We start from the raw sequence: 15,345 nt of genomic DNA on the forward strand, positions 1-15,345 counted from the left end.
TTAAAAGTAATTAATGCATTGCTATTGTTGCTTTGTGATTAATAATTTTGTACAAATTTTTGACGAAATCATTTTACTTGGTTTAGAAATCCTACTACTTTTTGAACTACTCTAGTTTCAAAAAGATATTAAATAGCAAAAATTACCTTTTCATATATCCATTCTAACCTAACCTAACCTTATCCTTAGCGGGATTCTGCCAGCGTTAAGTTTACGACAGATGTTTTATGCCGTTTATGGAACTCCTGTAAGCATTTTTTGTAGTTTCTTAGGAAAACGCAGCTTTGACTAATGTTTGGAAATTATCTTACTGCAACTGATTTTGCAACTATTTGTTACATGAGAACAAAGTAATTGTTATTAAGTAATAACTTATTTATTAAATTTAAAATTTCATCTACTTCACATGGTCCATAATACTAAATGTAATTAAATTATGTAATTATAATTTTTATTATATTTATTATATTTAAATTAATTAAATATAACTCACTAAATTTCAGAAATGTATTAATTACAGACTCGATGAGGAACCAACACTGTACTACATTGTCAGCGGATCGGTTATTTATTTGGTAAATTTATAATCGTCTGTATTTATTTGTTACATTTATTGGAAAAATCGGCGTAAAAAGAGGAAACAGCAACAACAAAGGAGAAATATCCACATTTTTATTTTTAAGGTTTACTTTAGCGGTACGAATAATTTTGATCGTTAACATTTCCCAACTTGAGCTTTAGCTTTAACTTTATCTTTTCAAATAGAATTTTTTTGAAAAGACGAATGAAACGTTCTGTCACCAGACTGCGTGTGGACTATTTTGTGGCATTAATTTATTGCGCAATGTGAAGAAACGCTTTCACGTGCAAAAGCTGGTTGTCTATGTTTGCTACCAAACATGAAACAGCAATTTACTTTTTTTCTCGGTTTATGTTATTATATTGGCTGACATTTTTTTGAAAGCTACTACAGCCTTGGCCGAGAACTATTATTATCAATGAGATCCCTTTAATCAAGAAAAGAAATTAGAGTTTGCTTCCATGTGGTTAAGCTGTATCTATTCATATAGGAAAGTTATTTATAAACTTTGCAATAAAATGAATGTCAGAAACAAAATCTGGCAATGCGTAACAAACTTTATTCAAAGCACGCGGAAGAAGTTGTAATAAACGTCAGTAAGAAGAGATAACGCCCATGCGTAAACAAAACAGCTCCATGTGCAACTTGATGACGTAAGAATTCGTTTGACGTAAGAATTCATTCGTCTTTAGCCCCCTTTAACAATGGACCTGGAGCCAGGAGCCTGGAATTTCAAATCTGGAACAGGTAACGGTTGAAACGATTCCAAACGCTAAAGATTCGCTTGAAATTAAAACTATCATGATACCAATATTTACCTTGGGATTCCTTTTTGGGGCTGTTCTCCTTGGTAGACGAATTTATGTAATAAATGTAACAAATTACTACAAATGAGTAGAAAGTTGAACAATCAAGAACCATTCCGCCGAAAATGTAACAGATTATTGATTCCTCATCAAGGCTGCACAACAATACAATTCTGCTTTGATATTTGTACAGTGTACCCTACTAGAAACTTTTATACAGTGTACTTGGTGAGCAAAAAACTGAACGTAGAACGGGAAATTTGTGAAATATGTTACTCAAAAGCTCTCGCTTTAAATTGTAACTTACTCGTGTTCTTTGAAGAAAAATTGATAGTAATTGCTGGGTATGGAACTAGCTTGAAATATAACATAAGCACCCAAAGAAACGAATGTGTATCCCCGAAAATATTTGTTGTCGTTCATTCCAAAACCAATGAAAGCTCTAAAATTTAAACCAAATCAAGAAGAAACACAAGAGTGAGAAGGATGTAAATAAAAGTCATTACATAATCATATTGACATTCCCCTCGCATAAGTAATTGTACAAATCAGTCAATGTGAAGAGTTTAAAAAATTCGTCAAAGAGGCGTTGTTCAGACAAAAGAACTTACAACAGTCCAGTAAAAGGCGCAAAAACGTCTGGCGTCAAGTTGAAGCTGGCAGAGGATAAGAAAGTTATATTTATCTGAAAAAATTGAATTGGATTTAATTTTAAGCCTAAACCGTTTTCCTTAATGCATTGCATTTAGCTTTCACATAATATTCACCAGAATTACAAAACCTCCGATTCCAATTCCATAAATGTGATGAAGGTACTGCCATGGTTTTCTTTTCACCTTCCATATTAACTGCATTAGAATATCTGTAAGAATAATTTGAAAAATTACTTCTTAAAGAAGAAAATATCTCATCAAAATTGTGTATAAAATTATTAATCACAAAGCAACAACGGCAATGCATTAAATGCATCGTTGAAAAGATTTCGCCATTTACCAGCCAAGCAATAGCTGACAATCATGACAAGAATCCGCTGATAAAAATGGAAGTAACCCCTGCAAAAGAATACTAATTGAATTTTCTTGAAATGCAAATATCAGAACAATTTACTTCACCGAACATGCCAACACCATATCACATAAATATTGGTTAATATTATCAACTTTTTTACCAGAGGTTGTGTGATTCGCGTAGCTTGTCATCAGTCAGAATGAAAAATGCAATGATACTGTATGCTATCTTGAGTACATGCAAGAATGATGTAAACCTGCAGACAGCAATTGTATTTTCTAAACTGCACAGAATAATCTTATAAAATTAAATTAGCAATTTAAAGCGGAAATAAGTTGGGCAATAGGAACAATTGGGATTGAAAAATTCTTTCGAGTTTACATGCTAATACAAAAAATAAAGCTACTTATCCAAATTAAAATACTTCTGAAAACATGGGATATGAACAGAAGGTCTCGAAAATGATTAAGGAAATCTTAGTCTAGTTAGCAGCTTCAGTTATAGTAACGGCGATGTAAGTTGATATTAACAAAGCTAACAATAATTTCAGAGAAACTGACGATCCTTGCCCAATTTGTTTTTTACCATTAATCATACGATTAGAAGAGATACAACATGTGCAGTGTGCATTATAAAGTATTTTAAATATATACATGTTTTCAACGCTACGATGAGATTTCTTCGGGTTATTTAAAAATATTTTTCTTTGTCCGACGTATAAATTTTCACAGCATTTTCTCCTACTCATTAAACAACCATATATTTTATTCTGGGAAACTTACTTGAGCAGAACTTCCTTTTTCCTTTCCTCATTGTAATTATCGAAGCGTTCAAACATCAACCTGCTTAACAAAGGAGAGACGTAGTTCATTTCGAGAATATTGCAAAGAATCCATGCCATAATTTCCAACGTGACTGAAACTAAACCCTCCATGTTCAGATTCCTACAAGACTGACAAGCTTTGTGGGGATCGAGTACAAACTTACTTAATAAAAAGCAAAGAATTTGCCGCAAAAAACGCAGATTGGATCAAGCCCTAAAGCAATGTCATCGCCGTGGCCAGCAGCAACTGTTCCATGGCCTCGCACTGCGCCAATCTAATCAAGATTCGGTAAAATGAGCAAATATGCGCCAAAAAGCATCAGGTTTTATTAAAAAGCTTTTTATAGATTTTTCATAAGGTCTTTATGAACTTCTACAACTGCTCTATACCTGATGGGGATTTGATTGATACAGATGCAATATAATTGACAAATAAAGAATTAAAGTTTAATCATTCAACATAATTTATTGATATTAAATTTAAATTTAATCCGGTTTACTTTTACAAACTTTTTCAAAAGAAAAGATAACTTTGGCATAACCTGATATATGGTTGACGCGAGATCTAAACAATATACTTTAGAAATGCGATTTCTGAAATGCTTGTTGCATTGAGAGGTCAATAACTCGTAATCAAATTTCAAATATCTTCATAGTGTGTGAGCTCTAGAAAAAAACCGCAAAACCGTAACATTTTTTCTGCCGCTTGCTTTATACTCTAACGACCTTTTGAAAACATATTAATTTTATGAAAACATATGTTATACATTTTTAATGATATTTGGTTTCGAAAAGATTTTTGAACATTATGTTGCTTCAATCATCGTTCATTCATTTTTTAAACGTTTGTAATTGTATTTGCACTACCTCAGGCAAGTATATGTTGTAAAGTTTGTCACAATTACAATGTAGCCTCTATTAAGCAAACGTTGGATCTAAAAATACACAACGCTTGTTTAGGTGAAAAACATGTAGTCGCACCGCGCCTTAGAGGCATCACTCTTAAACGCAGCCCTTATTTTGCTTAGGTAAATACGGTGACGCTTAAACTTGCTTGCAATATGTCAATTTACCATTGTACATTGTATTCGGTTCCACGACAATTAACCGTGGGAAATTGACCGCGAACAAACTCACCGGGGACAACTGACCGGGGGACAACTGACCGTGACGTAAATTTACCTAGAACCAACTGACCTGAAATCATATTATTACTTAAATCATATAATTTGAATAAACAACAATGCTAATTTGCGTAAAAAATAAAAATAAAATGCGTAGCGGTTGATTTGTGTCGGCGGCCAATTTGTTGCCGGTCAGTTGACCACGACCAATTGTCGCTGGTGAATTTGTTCACGGTCAATTGACGTGATCCCATTGTATTCAGTGTTTGATCATAAATGAAATGATTGCATAAAGTTTTTAAGGCAAGGTTAACTTCAGAACTGGTTAGGTTTATGTATTGAAACACTTTTATTGTATTATACTATATTATTATTTGTCATAATTTTACTTGATATTTTATTTCAGATTTATGTTGCATTGGTTGAAACTGTACGACGACATTCTGCATTGGACACCTAAACTTGTAGCTTCTTTTGTGGATTTTACCTTTCAAATTTTGCTAATCCCATTATACTCTCACCTGGTTCTTTATTTGTTTAAGTTAAGTGAGGGGCCTGATCCGTAAGTTTTTTTAACAAGTCAAACAAGTTTTATAAATTGAATCTACATCGACCGAATCCCCATCAGGTATAGAACAGTTGCAAAAGCTCATAAAAACCTTATGGAAAACTTATAAAAGCTCTTTTATAAAACCTTATGCTTGTTTGGCGCATATTTGCTCATTTTAACGAATCTTGATTAGATTGGCGCAATGCGAGGCCATGGAACAGTTGCTGCTGGCCACGGTGATGACATTCCTTTAGGGCTTGATCCAATCTACGCTTTTTGTGGCAAATTCTTTGCTTCTTCTTAAGTACATTTGTACTCGATCGCTACAACCCAGAAAGCTTGTTAGTGTTGCACGAAATTGAACATGGAACGTGCAACTTTAATCATGTTGGAAATTGTGGGATGGATTCTTTGCAATCTCATCGAGATGAACTTCGTCACTCCGTTGTTAAGCAGGTTGATGTTGCAACACTTCGATAGTTACAATGAGGAAAGGAAAAAGGAAATTCTACTCAAGTAAGTTTCCCAGAATAAAATTTATGGTTGCTTAATGAATAGGAAAAGTGCTGTGAGAATTTATACGTCGGAAAAAGAAAAATATTTTTTAATAACCCGAAGAAATCTCATCGTAGCGTTGAAAACATGTATATATTTAAAATACGTTATAATGCACACTGCACATGTTGTATCTCTTCTAATCATAACATTAAAGGTAAAAAACAAATTGTGCAAGGATCGTTAGTTTCTCTGAAATTATTGTTAGCTTTGTTAATATCAACTTACATCGCCGTTACTATAACTGAAGCTGCTAACTAGAATAAGATTTCCTTCATCATTTTCGTGACCTGCTATTCATATCCCCATGATTTCAGAAGTATTTTAATTTGGATAAGTAGCATTATGTTTTTTGTATTAGCAAGTAAACTCGTAATACAATTTTTCTAATCCTAATCGTTCTTATTCCTCAAAGTTCTTTCCGTTTTGGGAAATCTAATTTAATTTTAACAAAAATTGCTGTGCAGTTTTTAAAACATGCTGCCAATATCAACAACATTGCTGTCTGCAGGTTTAAATCATTGTTGTACTTCCTCAAGATAGCATATAGTATCATTGCATTTTTGATTCTGACTGATGACAAGATACGCGAATCGATCAACCACTGGTATGAAATTTGATATTTGATTTGATTTGAGAAAAATTTTAAGCAACATTCATGTGATAGGTATTGGCATGTAATTTTCCTTATAACAAATTTCAATTATGTATCCTTTTGCAGGAGTTACTTAGATTTTTATGAATGGATTCTTGTCATGATTGTAAGCTATTCCTTGGCTGGTAAATAATTAAATCTTTTCAGTAGCATTAAAAGTAATTAATGCATTACAGTTGCTGCTTTGTGATTAATATTTTTGTACACAATTTTGAAATCATTTTTAAGAATTATTTGAAATTATTCTCACAGATATTCTAACGCATTTATTTTGGAGGATGAAACGAGAACCATGGCAGTATCTTCATCACATTTACGGAATTGTAATCGGAGGTTTTGTAATTCTGGTTAGTATTATCTTATGCTGATAGTATATAATGCTATAATGCAATAAGGGAAGTAAAAGCTAAGTAAAGCAATTTCATTTTTTCAGATGAATGAAACTTTTTTATCCTCTGTCAGCTTCAACTTGATGCCACACGTTTTTGCGCCATTTACAGGACTTTTGTAAGCTCTTTTGCCTTTTGAACAACGCCGCTTTGACGAGAATTTCTTTTAACAGTTGCTAATTTTAATTACTTATGCCAGTGGAGTGTAAATATGATTGTGTAATAACTTTTAGCTTTTGACTTACTTTCTCATCTAATTTACATGGCTGTGGTTTAAATTTTAGAGCTTATAATGATTTAAGACTAAATGAAGACAAATATTTTCGGGGATACGCAAATATTTGTTTAGCTGCTTACGTTGTGTCTCAAGCTTGTTCCATACCCAATCATTACTACCGATTGCTTTTGAGAGGACAAGAGTAAGTTATATTTCAGAACTTTCCAGTTCTGCGTTCATTTTTGTTTATGCTCACCAAGTACACGGTGTGTACGTTTCCAGTATTTTATAATATACACAGTACAAATATCAAAACAGAATCGTATTAACAGAATATTTGCATTTGTATTTGCAGACTAGATGATAAATTTTTGATGTATTACATCGCCGGCGGAACGGCTCTTGATTTTGCCAGTTTCTACTCGTTTGTAATAATCTGTAACATTTATTGGAGAAAACAGGAAAGCCAAGGTAATTATTGGAGTCTGTTACAGTATTTTCTTAAGTTCTGTTATTGATTCATTAGCTTCTGAAATACTTTTGAGCTTTTCCTGTTTCAAGCTATTTCACCTTTTAAGGTAAGAAGAAGAACAAAGACGATTGAGACTTGATTTTTACTTCATCAGGTTGCACAGTTTGACATCATCACATCAGGTTGACTGTTTTGTTTACGCATAAACGATGTCTGCTATTCTCTTGACGTTTATTTATTTCAACTTCAAATAAAAATCATTCCAGCACAAATAAATTTCCTGTATTTTAAGGGAGTAAAAAGTATGAGTGTGGAAAAGTCCTAAAAAGACTTTGCTAAAAACATCGAACAGTTTATTTACCAATATTACTTCCAATATCTAGACTTGCTTCTGCCTCGTTTTATTCGTTATCGTTGAATTTTACTTCTGAAATTCATTTTATTGTTCAGTTGATTAGAGAATGTTTTAGGTTAAACGTAAAATAATAACTGTACCGTAATTATATACATACACAATAACTACAAGGATGAAAGCATAATAATGTTCTTTCTAATTCGTAATATGCTTCGATTTCGTCAACTAAGAGTAACAGGGGTCTTTGACAATGGTTTTCTTCCCGAAAATAACTTTAAAGACAATGTCAGCCTAACAAACTGCGGGTGAACTGGTAAATGCACATGTGTTTTTTTGTGTGTGAATTACTAAACCAAGAATATTAAGAGAACCGGCTTGTAGAATTCTTTTGCAGAAGAAGTTTAAGAAACATTTACTACAGTTCTTACTTCTTAACTGAAAACTTTGCTGTTTAATGTTTGGTAGTAAATATAGACAACCAAATTTTGCACGTGAATACGTTTTAAAGTGCAGAATAAATTATATTGCTTCAAAAATAAAGCACAAACGGGAAGAAAAATTGACGGTGTTCAGTTGGATTACACATAAACACGTGACAATCTGTCTAGAAAGACGCTTGTATCAAAAATTTTGTTTTGGCCCCAATCAGATTCGTAGTGGCGGCTGAGAAGAAAAAGTTGCAAGGCAAAACCTATCACATCGGTTTCTCCATGCGTTCAAATAATTACTATAATTGAAACTACAGAAAACCTTCCGGTCGTTCTTTGGTTCTTTTAATTTTCGGACAAATACTTTTTATCCCAACGATAAGTGCAGACTTTAGAAAACCAGATAATATTCACAACATCAAACATCGGTACGATGCTAAGCAAACTGAGCTCCCCAAAAGATACTCTGAAAATCGGTAAAAACAAAGTTTTGTTAGGATATGGTCAAATGTTTGTACGTTTGTTTATATACGGACTTAGAAACAGGCCGGGTAAGCGTTGTTTACTTATTCTGATTTATTTTAAATGCAATATTTATTTATATAATGTTAACAAAAAGTGAGTTTTAGTAAATATCCTTTTTTTATTCAACGAAAAAAATTAAACTATCTTACAGATCAGTATCAGGCCTTTCCATCAGTTCCAACAAGTAAAGAACCAGGTGATAGTATAATGGGATGAGCAAAATTCGGAAGATAAAATCCACAACAGAAGCTACAAGTTTAAGTGTCCAATGCAGAATGTCATCGTCCAGTTTCAACCGATGCATCATAATTCTTAAGTAAAGTAATAAATAAAATTATAATAAATAATCATATAGTAAGCTACATCAAAAATATGACAACACAGTAATTAAATCAGATTTAAGCTCAAGAAAGCCATTAAAAGCTCAAGTCAACCAATTACTTATGACCAAGAACACTAAATACATGGCAAAAAGTAAATAGACCTAACAGCATTTATTAACAAACGTCTCGGTGCTTACCTAAGAAAAAATATAGGGCTAGGGGTGAGGGTGACAATCCTTAAGCTGACTGGGTAAGACCATTTAGTCTTCACCTAAATAAGTGTAACTTCTGATTGAAATATTGCTTAATGGAGAGTACTATTTAATTATGAAAAACTTCACAACATATACTTGCCAGAGGTACAGCTAATACAATTACAAAAACATAGAAATAATGAATAAACGATGATGGATACAGCTTTATGTTCCATTTTTTCCGATACACAAGATCTGTAAAAATACATTAAAGATACTGTTATTAAAAAATCTTTAGGAATATTGGTTAGAAAATAAAGTCAACAGCATCAAACATGCTCAAGTATTTGCAGATCTTTCTTGTACCTGCAAAAGTATTTCCCATTGCCAAAGCACAATTCCATCCAAAATATGGATAGCACCTATAACACATGACAGTAAAAAGAAGGTTGCTAAAACCTATCCAATACTTCATATAACTCAGAAAAACAGCCTGTCACATAAACAAAATATTTTTAATGAATCGTGCCTCACAATCAAATCTTTTCTTACCAAGGCTTGTCTCTGCCTGTGGTGTTATCGCCCTGAATACAGGAAACAGTGATACAACTCGCAAAGGTTGCAAACAGGAAAAAGGCCACCCTACAAGTAAAAATATTTATCATATACATGTTTAGGGTTGTTAATGACAGGGTTTATGATTGAAACCTGACAAACTAAAATATTTCGCAACTTTTGAGTGACAATTGTCTGAAGAAATTACTTAAAATCATAAAACAAAATCTAGATAAAAATCAATTTCTTTGTCATATTCATCGAAAATTTACAATTAAAAAAGAGCTTTAAGAAATTATTCTTTGCTCTTACTAAACCTCTATTAAAAATCTTTTGGTTTTAACAAAAAATGGCTAAAGAATTGGTGTTTTACAATAGTGATTGTTAAAATAAAATTAAGCATTTTCTCTATTTGCAAATAGTTGCATCACAAACAAATACCACCACAATATTGAATAACGTCATACTGCAAAGCAAGTGTTTTAAGAAAGCGATTATTATAATTATTTTTGCTTTATTTATTAGAATTATGATTAGCAGAGCAAGTTTTCAGAAATAACGTCCAGTTTTCCAACTCACTCGAGATTAAGTTCTTTCTTCTTCCTCTGAGATAAATTTTCGAATTTCTTCAAGTCTAATAGACAAAACCTATGTGCAATTTGTTCCACAATAAGCATATTGAAAAATAAACCAACTACATGAGCCCAATGGTTTGATTGTATTATATCCATGTTCCACGTTTTACAGCTGATGAACCTTTGGATATCGAACCGTCGAATACTCGAATAGAAGCGCTGCTTGAATGGTTGAGCAAAACTGGACAAGCCTTCGAGCAACCTAAACTTTGCAGGCAAACGCAAACATCACGAAATCGCTTTCCACCTGCGACGAAAAAAATGGAAAAATGTTGATAAAAAAGCGCTTTATGTAGCAGTCTCATTGATTGTGTAGAATTTTTTACTTAGATACTATAAAGGTTAAAGGAAAACTCATCGATTTAGTGTAGTCAACATTCATTCATTTTCTTCACTTCATGTCAAAAGCAAGGTGGGGACAAAAAATCAATCCGTTTGTTAATGGCATGTGCTAATGAACAGGAAATTGGACAAAGAAGATAAGCTTAAATCGTGCTCAAAAACAATTAACGTAATATCATCTGGTAACAACTACAGTATATAGCCACTAGTATAGGCAGGGTTGCCATCAGTCTCAACTCAAAAATAAGGACGACTAGGAAACGAAAGACGAATACCACCTTAAACAGTGTACAACAAGAGAAAGCAACCAATGTTCCTAAAAAAACAAAAAAAAACAAGACACTATCTGCATGTTCATAATTTTGGTATCTCTTTGGTACAAAATGGTATCGTAAAGGTGACAAAATGTCCAAAATAAGGACAAAAGTGCCCACCTCCGCCCTAAAAATAAGGACGAAAGTGAAAATAAGGACATTTCTTAGAAATAAGGACAAACATATTTTCTAAGACACGGACCTTTAAAATAAGACAAATCTTAGAAATAAGGACGGTATGGCAACCCTGAGTATAGGCTATAGCCTGTCCACTAAAACCACAGTTAAACAAAACAAAAGTTTGAAAGTCAACATAAGCAGACGAGCAGGCGATATGTTCAAGCAACAGATTGCTGATACTGTATATCTCCAATACTGTACCTCAGTAGATGGGAAAAGGCACCCACCATAAAATAAACCCAATCCCAGGTAGCGGCCATGATAATATAATGTATTGGACGCTGTTAACAATTCCATGTTGTACAGCAAATATGCGCACATTTTGAAGATATACAGACTTACAACCTTAACTCACTTAGCTTTTTGTTTAACATTAACAAAACTCTTAACCCTTATATAAGTTGATGCAGGATTTCTGATAAAAGCTGATGCCAGAATTAGTATAGACTGGTGCTATCAACCTTAGAAAGCGCCATTTTTATAAATCTGTTTCGTATGGCATTTTTAAGCGTGCTGGTTTAGAATAAATACTAATTAGATATAAATGGAAAATGACAAGTTCCGGTAAAAGTTAACAGAGGTTAAACCTGCCCTGGATGGCAACTATAACCCTTCGATGTATAAAGTTCTTTTATGTAACAAAGCATTGAATACTTCGTAGCTTCGGTAACAGTGGGACGGGTGGTCACCAAAACAAACATCAAAAGAAATATTAGTTAGAGTGAACTTACATAGACATCATGATAATGCATGTAGTTAACTCACAGAACCATCGACACAGAATCTAATAACTAATTAAGAAAGAAAATTATCCTATTTTGTTAATTTTGAGAAATTAACTCCCTTCTCAATCTTGAATCGGATTCTTTGTTCAATCACCGTCGACAAGTTCAACGTCGTTTGGTGCTATGGTGTCGTTTATCGCAAAATAAAAGGAAAATTAAAATGACAAGTTTTTAACTTTTGAGGCGTTTTCGTTTCACAGTTTCTGAGAAGAATCGTATTTGTGTAGAAAAATTTGTATTTGCAATGTTTGTATAAGGCTACTCCAGTAGACTCGCACCATTCATATACTCAATTACAGGAAAAAGTTTCCAAATTTCTTAATAATAGGTAATAATAAAATAACAGGTCAAGGCAATGATTAATTCAACTGATGATTGGTGGCTAAAGTTCAGGGTCAATATTAATTAAGTCGGTGTTTTTAAATCTGTTTGTAAAATAAAAAAAAAATAAAAAAAATCTCAGGTGGTCTTTCTTCAGTCAGTGAATCCGACGCAGTTCTGACGTGCACTGGTGTAAGCACAGATCGTCAAAAGGAAATATTCCGATTTCTTTAGGAAAAATTGCAAATGTGAATCTTTTGACCCTTTTCCTCAAAGACGATTGGGCCTATAAATGAAAAAAAAAAATAGAAACAAATCAAATGACATAAGGTTGCTCCACGTAGCCTACATACAGTATATATAAGTTATTCAGAAAATCATTTCCATCTACAAACCTTCCGGATTCTGCTTAACTTTTCGACTTCTCTTTTTTATCAAAATAATTCCAGTAAATCTTGAAAATTTTTATGAACCAATGAATATTTAAAATATCAAGAGCCACAGCGCCGGTAAACCACCAGTAAAATGTGACGTAATCTAACCTAGAAACAAAGGTGTATGCCTGTCACAAACATCAAATTTTTGTCACAAAGAAACTTTCAGCAATGGAAATTCCAAATGATACAGAATTCTTAAGAACGAGATTTACCAGACGTGAAAAACAAAGCGTAGTCAGTCTCACGGCTTGTCAGTATGTTGAATGTTTTCAAAACTAACAAATAGGAAGAAATTGTATACAGACTCACTGTCTTTTTCCCGAAAACGGTTCCGCCATATAAAAACTGTAGTAATGAAAAGGAATGAGAAATATTCGAAAAATAGCGAAGGCCAGAAAGTTCAGGAGAGCAGCCACCAGATAAATCTTGTTGTTATGCATTCCTAAATGATGCATAGAGATTCTAAACGAAAACAAAACATGTACCGTAAAGCGGTTATCACAGACATAGAGGCATGACAACAACTATAGAGAACTTGTAATACACACAGAACCAATAATACACTAGAAATGATATTAAACTACTATCGATCAACAGAAAATGAACAAGATTTCAAAAAAGTTATCAAAGAACATTTCTTTATTCGTTAAAGCATGTGCAAAAATTTCTGCTCACATAATCTCTAAGAAGGGTGTAGAAACTTCTGACATAATTCTCAAAGTTGTAAAGTATAAAATGGTTCTATTTGCCTGGAACGAAAGTATTATGTCAACATTTTTTAACGTACAAATTACGTAATACACGGAAGGTTTAAAATAGTTTTTAAAAGAAAGAAACAACCTAAATATACCAAAAAGGCAAATCCTCCTGTTCCAACAGCGTAAACGTGATGAACGTACATTAATGGGTCTATCTTTTGTTTCCACTTTAAATGCATTAAAATATCTGTGAAAATTCTTTGAGTTATTGTTACTTTAAAACTATTTCAAGAGAGTCCAATCCAGGCATATTTTTATGCTGCGCATGAGATATCTGGTACACACGTCAGATTATATACATACAGACTACAGAGTATTTTGCCGGGGGATTCGGATTTAGTTATACCTGCGAAGGAATATCCGACAGCCATGGCTAGGTTCCATTGCGCCAGCTTTGAATGACCCCTTTCGCAATTAAAAAGATAAGACAAACCGGTATTAGCGAAAGCAAATATATCAGAGCTGTAGTTAACAAAATAATGCAAAACTTTACACACAAAACGTCGGTGTAACTTTCCTTACCACAGCTTATCTCGATGTATGCTGCTTTCATCAATCGCAAGCAGGTAAAAACTGACAGAGCTCGCACAGGATGCATACAGAATAGTACTTGCTCTGCAAAAAGAAGTTTATTTGTCAAATATTTGACGATAATCTAGCAAACCCTTTAAAGTTGAAGCACACAAACAGTGTTATTGCTTATGTTGTATGCTCGATTAGCCTGAGCGAGAGCAACATTTTTTTTGACTCCTTGAGTAAGACTTCGCTGATCTGTTATCCGGGCTTCACACTGCCAATCCACTTGAAATAATGTCCAAGTTATATTAATATTTGCGATAAAATTTTGGCCATAACTGCTAAACCGCTAAATCTTCATACAAATCCTTTCTCTAATATGTTTACCGACAACTACTCTTTGGTTTAAAACCAACTTGTTTTTGGACTTGCGCTCACTTTAAACAGGTCAGGCCAGGTCAGGGAGTTATTTTACAAACCCACCTGAGTTTTAAATCCTTTTTCCTGTCTTCAGCGAGGCTATCAAATTGTCTCAACGTCATTCGACACAGCATAGGAGCGATGAAGGTCATGACGAAAATAATGACGAATAGACATCCCATGACTTGTAGAATTACAGATAACATATACAAGAAATACCACATGCTTTCGTTTTTTCACGCTTCACTGGCCGCTGATCTTGAAGCAAACAGCTGCTACCGTAATAGGTGCTTGAAATGCTAAATGCCGAAATGCTCTGCAGAATCTTGGCGCAAATCAGGCAATCGCCTTGAGCAGAATCCCATTGACCTCCAGGCGTAAACTGAATCACAATAATCTTCATGGTATGCTGTTAACATAAATAATCATACAGACTTTGAACTGTTTTCGTTACACTGAACCCCGTTCGAGATTGTTTGCTGTTACTCATGCGTGCCGCTATTACGGCGCCACTCTCTTACTGCATGTGATTACGTCATATAATTTTAATCAATAAAAATGTGACTGCTGAGACTTCACTCAGCCTAGTCTTTTCGTTTTGAGGAACTTTGAAGGTGACTGAATAATAAACACAAGAATCCTGACAACATAAAACTCTTCTCTTCACCATTAACGCAAGTTTATTCCCACAAACGCAATCACATTGACGCTTGCAAGTATATACCAGTCACAGTCATGGTTCTATTATTATTTCTTAGTAAGCCTAGCCCAATGTATGATTAAATATTTTGAGCTTAATTGTTCATTAACCAATGAGGATGAGTCCTTTTTGGGGCTATTCTACCTCTTATTGCTTCAGAATAAACCTTTATGTTTGAAACGAAAGAACTGTTTGATAACATTTTAGCAGGAAGCAATAATGTACACATAAGCGCCGCCTTTCGCTATTATTACGTCAACCCGTAATCGTGCCTTGAGCAATTGTTTTGAGATTAGCGCATTGTGTTGTGTTTAATCAAGCATAAACCGCTGGTCAGCGGCCTAACTTCGAAGTGTGGAAAAGAATTCCAGTGATCTC

The 15,345-nt window shown here is 33.6% G+C and overlaps 4 protein-coding genes across 4 annotated transcripts; 1 reads left to right on the top strand and 3 right to left on the bottom strand.

The window, feature by feature from the left end:
• Nucleotides 1–1,117: 1,117 nt before the first annotated feature.
• Nucleotides 1,118–3,374, bottom strand: LOC143449761 (uncharacterized). Its single transcript, XM_076950076.1, has 8 exons — nt 3,177–3,374; nt 2,555–2,650; nt 2,380–2,438; nt 2,154–2,248; nt 1,998–2,071; nt 1,694–1,828; nt 1,399–1,541; nt 1,118–1,318 (listed from the first exon to the last, which is right to left on the bottom strand). Exons 1-8 carry the CDS (start codon nt 3,326–3,328, stop codon nt 1,269–1,271), a joined length of 804 nt encoding a protein of 267 aa, XP_076806191.1. The 5' UTR covers nt 3,329–3,374; the 3' UTR covers nt 1,118–1,268.
• A 1,846-nt stretch (nt 3,375–5,220) lies between these two features.
• On the top strand, nt 5,221–7,485 carry LOC143449521 (uncharacterized). The gene is made up of 8 exons (XM_076949754.1): nt 5,221–5,407; nt 5,958–6,053; nt 6,168–6,226; nt 6,354–6,448; nt 6,535–6,608; nt 6,775–6,909; nt 7,063–7,178; nt 7,286–7,485. The coding sequence occupies exons 1-8, from the start codon at nt 5,256–5,258 to the stop codon at nt 7,309–7,311; spliced, it is 753 nt and encodes a 250-aa protein (XP_076805869.1). The 5' UTR covers nt 5,221–5,255; the 3' UTR covers nt 7,312–7,485.
• Nucleotides 7,486–7,559: 74 nt separating this feature from the next.
• LOC143449522 (uncharacterized) lies at nt 7,560–10,432 on the bottom strand. Its single transcript, XM_076949755.1, has 7 exons — nt 10,139–10,432; nt 9,557–9,646; nt 9,371–9,426; nt 9,165–9,259; nt 9,008–9,081; nt 8,637–8,798; nt 7,560–8,428 (listed from the first exon to the last, which is right to left on the bottom strand). Exons 1-7 carry the CDS (start codon nt 10,288–10,290, stop codon nt 8,308–8,310), a joined length of 750 nt encoding a protein of 249 aa, XP_076805870.1. The 5' UTR covers nt 10,291–10,432; the 3' UTR covers nt 7,560–8,307.
• A 1,543-nt stretch (nt 10,433–11,975) lies between these two features.
• LOC143449388 (TLC domain-containing protein 4-like) lies at nt 11,976–15,188 on the bottom strand. Its single transcript, XM_076949567.1, has 8 exons — nt 14,331–15,188; nt 13,854–13,946; nt 13,678–13,736; nt 13,424–13,518; nt 13,249–13,322; nt 12,883–13,035; nt 12,532–12,678; nt 11,976–12,422 (listed from the first exon to the last, which is right to left on the bottom strand). Exons 1-7 carry the CDS (start codon nt 14,489–14,491, stop codon nt 12,546–12,548), a joined length of 768 nt encoding a protein of 255 aa, XP_076805682.1. The 5' UTR covers nt 14,492–15,188; the 3' UTR covers nt 11,976–12,422; nt 12,532–12,545.
• Nucleotides 15,189–15,345: the final 157 nt, after the last annotated feature.

This window comes from Clavelina lepadiformis, chromosome 3 (assembly GCF_947623445.1).
Source record: "Clavelina lepadiformis chromosome 3, kaClaLepa1.1, whole genome shotgun sequence".
Classification (NCBI taxonomy): domain Eukaryota; kingdom Metazoa; phylum Chordata; class Ascidiacea; order Aplousobranchia; family Clavelinidae; genus Clavelina; species Clavelina lepadiformis.